This window comes from Spinacia oleracea, chromosome 5, assembly GCF_020520425.1.
Source record: "Spinacia oleracea cultivar Varoflay chromosome 5, BTI_SOV_V1, whole genome shotgun sequence".
Lineage (NCBI taxonomy): Eukaryota > Viridiplantae > Streptophyta > Magnoliopsida > Caryophyllales > Amaranthaceae > Spinacia > Spinacia oleracea.
In genome coordinates this window covers 25097076-25104668 of record NC_079491.1, presented here as the reverse complement: position 1 = coordinate 25104668, position 7593 = coordinate 25097076, and the positions used below count along the sequence as shown (strand labels likewise).

The 7593-nt window shown below is 36.0% G+C and overlaps 1 protein-coding gene across 10 annotated transcripts; it reads right to left on the bottom strand.

The window, feature by feature from the left end:
- Window positions 1-242: 242 nt before the first annotated feature.
- On the bottom strand, window positions 243-5958 carry LOC110790209 (uncharacterized). Of its 10 annotated transcripts, none has more exons than XM_056828734.1 (5): window positions 5505-5958; window positions 5174-5208; window positions 3341-3476; window positions 2470-2883; window positions 243-873 (listed from the first exon to the last, which is right to left on the bottom strand). In XM_056828734.1, the coding sequence occupies exons 1-4, from the start codon at window positions 5697-5699 to the stop codon at window positions 2827-2829; spliced, it is 423 nt and encodes a 140-aa protein (XP_056684712.1). In that variant the 5' UTR covers window positions 5700-5958; the 3' UTR covers window positions 243-873; window positions 2470-2826. The 10 variants fall into 10 exon arrangements, with proteins under 10 accessions (XP_056684712.1, XP_056684711.1, XP_056684716.1 ...); XM_056828733.1 differs by having other exon boundaries at window positions 2470-2913; window positions 5505-5951; XM_056828738.1 differs by having other exon boundaries at window positions 2470-2913; window positions 3341-3404; window positions 5505-5943.
- Window positions 5959-7593: the final 1635 nt, after the last annotated feature.

The following is a 7593-nucleotide window of genomic DNA, read 5'->3' as shown; positions in this document are numbered from 1 at the left end:
ATTTTAGGAGTCACGCTTTTATTTTTAGTAAATTTTCTACCAAATTTAATTTCTAATTATTTAATATATCTAATTTCTTCTAACCGCTACAATAAACTCTCTCTACCTCTGTTTTGATTTTTTTTTCTCATCACCTTTATTCTACTAGTTGTTGGACCGCGCGCGCGGTCCCCCAAGATAGGGAAGCTAATTCGGGAACCTTATTTGCAACATCTAATATATTAAAGTGTTGAAATACTGCATTAAACGAGGAAACAGGGCACTAATAGATGCAAATACTCCCTGACAATATATTATACATTAGAAGTGCGGTAATTGAAATGTCTCCTGTTTCACAAAAGGAGCAATGACGGAGTGTTCGCTAGGGACATGAAGCGTAGATGTCTTCGTGTTCCTTGCAAAAGCTCCAAGCTCATACGTTCACATTAAACCTACGGAAATGCTACATAGCATTGAAATTAATATTACACCTAGAGTAGTGATTAACATCCAAAAGATCATCAAAGTGTTTTATACATATAGCAAGCGGTGCTTAGCAAAATAGGGTAGGTCACCACATCCAGATGGCAGTCACTTAGCAGGAGTGTTGGCCTCCAGAGTAGTAGTGTTTGTGGCTTCAAGGGCAGTATCACTTGTAACATCCACAACAACAGTAGGAGCCTCCTCCAGAATAGTAGTATTAGTGGCCTCCTCAGCAGTAACACTTGTAACATCTAGAGCTACCGCATCAGTTATGGACTCCTCTGGAACGACTTGCTTGAGGGACCACTGCAGAGCGTTGTTCCGAGCCAAAGCTGTTGTTGCTCCCATTTCGATAAGCACGTGCTTAGTGCAAAGCATTTTCTCGATAGCCTCGAATGCCTTATGATCATTCTGTAATGTACATGGCAGTTAGCATTACCAAAAAAAATAAAAAATACATCAGGAGACTGATTCCAAGAATTACATGTTACTCTGTATAAGTTTAATTTAGTCCTGCACCAGATAGAGTCGTACATGGAATAGCTTTGGTATAAAAAATCAGGAGTCAGAAGTGTCCAGCCTATTTACAGGCTAAATGAGTAAATTACTGTCTAATAAAGAGATTAAAATGTCTTGTAGGACAGAGATTAAAATGTCTTGGAAAATGTTTATAAATATCTTCACAAGGATTGACTCAGATGCCACAATTGCACAGACAAGTGATTACCATGAAGAATACTGAGTTCTCAAAATAAATAACAGAATTAGAAAAATCAGATGCCACAATTGCTCAAACAACCACTCTACCTATTTCTAGCGAAGTAGGCCATCGGTCAAAGCTGCTCAAACCCTTAAACAATCAAGGCTCTAGATGGATTATCATTCTCCTTGCAATTACAGGGAGTAAGGAAACATACCCAACACCCTCAATCCACCAAAGGTCAGGTGCAAACACCAACAGTAATGGTAATTGAGTAGTAGATGCAATTTTTAACAGTGTTATCAGTTCACCTCCACCTAACCATCATATTTCAACAATAACATATAGAGGTATAATTCCTTATTTTCATAATGTTTTTTCGTATTTATTATATCTAGTAACTACTCCATATACCTGTATTTCATACCGTTTGTCTGCAAATTGCAGGAACGAAGAAACAAACTACGAATGTAGTTGTTGCAATCGTTGTTCCTCTAGTTATCTTGAGAGTACTAATTTCTTTCAGCACATATTTCTATAGAAAGAAAGCAAAGAAGCGTCGTTCTCTAGACCTTAAAAATGGTAATCACGCGAACTTGAGAATCTCTTGGAATATTCTGATAACACTGAATAATTAAGAATAGCAGCAAAGCATTTTTGTGCTTTGTGCTGTTTTTCACAGCTTTCATCCCTGACATTCTCCTTGAAATTACAGGGGGGTGAGGATACTGAGGGAACAAACTCAACACCCTTAATCTACTATAGGTGAAGACACCAATGGTAATGGTACTGGTAATGGTGTGGGCAAGATACTTAGTCCCTTAGATAAGTTGGGAACTTCTACAAAGCACCAGGAAGCCTTTTTATTATTTACTTTTCCCATGATTTGAGACGCCTTGCTTACTGCATGATTCATTTATTTGAAAAATGTGAATGATTGTCTTTTCTAAGTCATCCTTTTGGGAAAATGTTTACTCCGTACTACATATTTGGTTATTTTGAGTCTAAGACCATTAGCTTACACGAAATTGAATGCACATGACTAAATGGATGAAATAACAAGGCCTAAACAAATATCTTAATTCATATATTATCCCTCGAAAGCCGATTAAGATTTTCATGCTAAATGAAACCCAAGTACTGGTAATACTTGCTGAAGCTACATTTATCTATAGTCATACATGAGTACATAAGTCCAACGGCTTGAATTGAGGTACGTAGTACGTAGCACGTAGCACATACTAAAATTTGCATTTTTATCATTATAATTATCACAGAAACACGTTTACATTAGCAAAAAAGAGTACCTGGCTCATGAGAGAAGTGAAAGCATCCATAGGATGCCAAATCCAATAGCCACCATCTCTGCCACAACCTGGATAGCTGATATCATTTTGAGACCCCATTAATCCATGGTATCTTTCCGTTATGGGAATCCCTGAGGAATAACAGGCTCGATATTCAATTCCTTAAAGCTAGTATTAGATGGGAGGACCGATCCTCCACATATATATATCTCCACTTAGGATCATGATTTGTTGGACTGGAGGGCTGATACTCGGACGACATAACTTTGAGCTTTTGTTGCAGTTCTGCATCGGTGCATCCACCAAACTCCGGGGGGCTTCAACTCCTTCAGGAGTAACTCTAACGTATGAATACAGTTAAAAACAAGGAGGTCGAGGTGGAACTTTTAATTCAACTTCCAAAATACGACCATACTGCACCAAAGAAGACAGGCATCTGTCATTCTGCACCAAATATCAACATGCAGAGATAAGTGCAAATTTTTTAAATAGAAACTGGAACATTCAAAGAAACAGATAAACCAACATGATCAACAAAATAAATCAACGGATGTCTACTCCACAACAGCATAGGAATACATAAAGTACCAAAGAATAGTGTCATTTTTACAGGAATATAGGAACAAGCAAGCAACAACTTCTTTCCAGGAAAAGGAAATACCATTTCGAAATGCCTGTTAACAAAAACATTTGATCACCTATTCTCCCCTTCTCTAAAAAGAAGACACAAGCGAAATGCAAGTGAAAACACAACCTTAATTGAAATTGACATACAATTGAAGTCACAAGAAAATGGATGTCAGATGAAAAAAGGCTGACAACCAGTTTTATGGTATGTAAAATTATCATCTTGACTCTCACAGTAGCTAACCTTAGGTAACAATTCTCTCCTCGTCACTTCTACCCAGATGACGCCGGAGTGACGCCCCGCAACCCTGATTGGCGGCAGAACGAACATCAGATATGCCTGTGATTTTATGCTGCTAAAATAATACCTCCCCTGCCCACTAAAATAAAATTTTAAAAATCACATACAGTTAAACCCTAATGCTACATTTACATATGAAATTTCGACTAAAAGTTCGCCCTTCAACTCAAATAGCTCACTCCTTCTCTCTGTGAATTAGGGGGAAAAGTCGCGATTTTGCAAGTTCTACAACACATTGATAAATCTACATAAAAATGTATTGTTTTCCTTGAATTAAAGCAAAAGAATATGGAATTGAAAATTGCGAAAAGATATGAAACCTTTAACTCGACTCCATCTCTAACGAAGAACAGGAGGATAATGACGGTTGATGTATCAGACTCGACCCATGGAAAAGTAAATGCCATCATCAATTAACATTAGGTTGACAAATGAAGTTGGATATAGCTCAATAAAACACAGACTGTTGTTTTGAAAGTGGAAGACTGTTGTTCGACTAATACTTGAGCCTTAAGTTGGCGAACTCCGTTGCCAGAAATCACTCCAACTCAATTCCAACGCATAAAACCAAAACATGTTCAACCAACTCTAATACTTAACCGAAAACTACTTCATTAAACTCAAATAGAAAGCCCAAATTGAAATAGTCCTTTTCCATCACTGCCAAGATGTTTTTTTTTTTTTTTATCATAACCAAATAAATCATTTTCACAACACTACCCTCAAATTGATAACCAATGCCATAAAAAGGAAACACCTACCACTTCAAAATAATGGAGTTCACCAAAAAAGACGGAAACAGTAACAATCAAATTAAAAAGTGGCTGAAAAGATAAGGATGTAAGTTGGAAGATGAGAGCACTGCCAGAACAGGTGAATAACAAACCAGGAAATCACTAAGTAATGTACATCAGTCTAATTATTAGAATATGGGTACTCAATAAAAACAATCCTGCTACAAGCATATGGTAAACAAGACTAACAAAACGTCAATAACTTGACCAAACTCGCACCTAATTATTTACTGGTGTAGTGTATCTTCAAAGAAATTTTACCGGTGTAGTGAGTTTAGATTGCAGTTTGGTTCTTGGTTTAGGAATGGCTCCAATACCTTTTTAAGTTATACCCAGCTTTAGTAGTAGCAAAACCAAAATTATAAGATAGACGCATTGAATGCCAAGAACTGATGCAAGAATATAAACAAACCCCGGGTGGAATGACAGGTAATAAGAATTTTGATTTCACCAAAAAAATAGAACCTTATACTTGCAAGAAAGTAAAAGATCAAATCATCTCTGGACCCAGTTCAACCCCAGGAACTACCAAAACTATCTATACAGGCAGAAAAATGAATCGACTAAAGTACTTTCAATTACATATACGATTATTAGAATATGGGTACTCAATAAAAACAATCCTGCTACAAGCATATGGTAAACAAGACTAACAAAACGTCAATAACTTGACCAAACTCGCACCAAATTAACATTTATATATGGTAAACAAGACTAACAAATTGTCAATAACTTGACCAAACTCGCACCAAATAAACATTTATATTTATCAAAACTACCACAGCTTCGTGCATAACAGACAGAATTCACGGTGTGCTTATAACATTTATGTAAAATAGTATCTTTAAGCTAATCAAAGCAAAATAACAAACGTCCAAAGTAACAGTCACCGGAGTAGTAATTAACAACAGTAAGTAACAAGAAAAATTGAATTGAAAAGAGACTTGAAATTTTAAAAAAAAAATTAATCTTCGTTGCTTACCTCCTTTGTGGTATTTCTAATTTCATTCCTGATTTCTGCACAGATTGAATTGAAATAGAAGGTCAATAGAAGAACAGGAATCAGAGAAAGGGGAAGGAGATAGCTTAGATCCTAACACCATTCTTGAATCTTCCATCAAGAATTCCAATAATACCTTAGAAGATTCTGAAACCTAATTAATTCTCTTAAATTGGGCTTTGCTTTAGGCTTTGCTTTAGAATCTTCAAAGATATTATTGGAATACCTTGCTAGATCGTGAGATGTCAAAGACGAAGAATAATAGATCGGGAGATGTAGAAGACGAAGAAGATAATTAGGAGAGGAGAGGTACCAACACCATGGAAGAGGAGAGGAGAGGACCAGAGGCGCCGATGCCATTGGAGAGGAGAGGTAGCAGAAGGAGGATACAGTTGTAGATCATGAAAGAGAGTAATCTTGAGGAAGACAGAAAGAACTCAGGAGCAGGAGACAGAGATGATGGATGAAGCTCCAGGAAGAAGACGAAGATGGAGAAAAAGGTGGACATGTGTGGTAGGAGGGTGTTGACCGGTCGAAATAAAAGGGGAGAAGGGTTTCCAGTAAAGGGAGGAAGGGAACTGTTCTTAAGAGATTTTACTGTTCCTAAGGAAAAAAATTGGGGTTTCTTGCTTTTTAAAGGGTTAAGATTTGTTTATTACTCCCTCCCCCACTTGCTTTATTATTTTTATTAGATTAAACTCTTCTTCCTTAATACACGTCCCGGTCATCATGTAACTCCTTAGTTATCTTCCATTACCATTTGAGGAATAGTATTGGGCAGGAATGTCAATTTATGAAGAAAAAAATAAAACACCAAGTTCGAGATAAAGTGACACTACTGTACACATTCTGATGTTATTTTTTCTTGTCAATAACGCTTACATTTATTATCATTCTCGCCTTTTATTATATCTGGTAACAATCAGCTCGTAAGAGTTTGTTTGTTTCAACTTACTTTAACTTACATTGACTTATTTCGACAAAAATAAGCTTTTCCAGACAATTTAATACACAAATAAGTTTTTTTTCAACAAAAAAATATATTCTAGAACGATATATAAGTTAATTTCATATTCGCGTGAACCGAACAGAGTCTAGTTAAAACTTGGTTGCAGTTGTACACATGGGTTGGTAAAGTACGTAGAGGAAGTATAAATCAATATCTGATATGTATTTCACAAATACATATCACCTACTAAACGACAAAATAGGGATAAGACAAACACTAATGGACAAAATCAATTTTTTTTGAAAATGGCATCGTTTTTGGAAAATGACATTGGTTTTTGAAAAATGGCATTTGTTCTTTGAAAAATGGCACTTGTTCTCATTTTTATCTTATCTCTATTTTGTCGTTTAGTGGTGTGATATGTATCTTGAAATACATATCAGATATTGGCTTCTCCGCCCTCAGTAAAGTAACCCCTTGTAGCATATTTATCAAACACCAAAAACTGTGACTTCAACCTAAAAAAATATACTTCATTCGTTCGTTTTTCTTTGCAACATTGGTCACTTTTATGCTTGTCAATGCACAAAATAATTACTCCCTCTGTCCTTTAATACTCGACCTGTTTTGACCTGACACGCTTGCCGATGCACAATTTTGACCACCAATTTCTTTAACTATATATTATAAAAACTTATAAAAATATTACTATTTTGAAAATATATATTAAGATGAAGCCAACAATATACTAACCTTTATTTTCATATACTAACCTTTATTATATACTAACCTTTATTTTCATATACTAGAAATAAAATAGGGTCAAAGTGAATTATGTGAATAGTGCAAAAAGTCAAAACAGGTCGAGTATTAAGGGACGGAAGGAGTAACCAAGTGTGTCTTGGCCTAGGGCCACTTTGAGGGAGGTTTCCCCTTATCACTCCCCCCACTCTCAAAGTGTCTAGCCTGCTAACCCGGGCGGGTTGACCCGTGCGGGGTTCCGATCCGGTAGAACTATTCATCTTACCTTGCAAAAAAAAAAAAAAAAAATGCACAAAATAATTATCTTTAATTATCTATAATAAAAAATTAATATTTTGAAAATGCACATTGAGACGAAACTAACAACATCTCGCATTAGTCATAGTAAAAAAAAAAAAGGACGGATTAATAAGCAGGTCGGTTGGTACATGTCAATAATAATATTGACCTCGACTTGTCTTTAAGCACGTACTGCTGGTCCATCCATCTCCTTGTTGTAATAAAAACAGCCTACTTTGTCATCTCATCATACTCTCTTTATCTCTGTTCCATGCACTGATCCACTAGGCACTGGTTATGCTTTGTTATCTTATGTATTTGTAGACGTGTGGAACCCTTAGAAAATTTGAAGATCGGTCTGGCAAATTAGCAAGGTCATTTCCTCAGGTGTACTTAATAATTTTCACAAAGT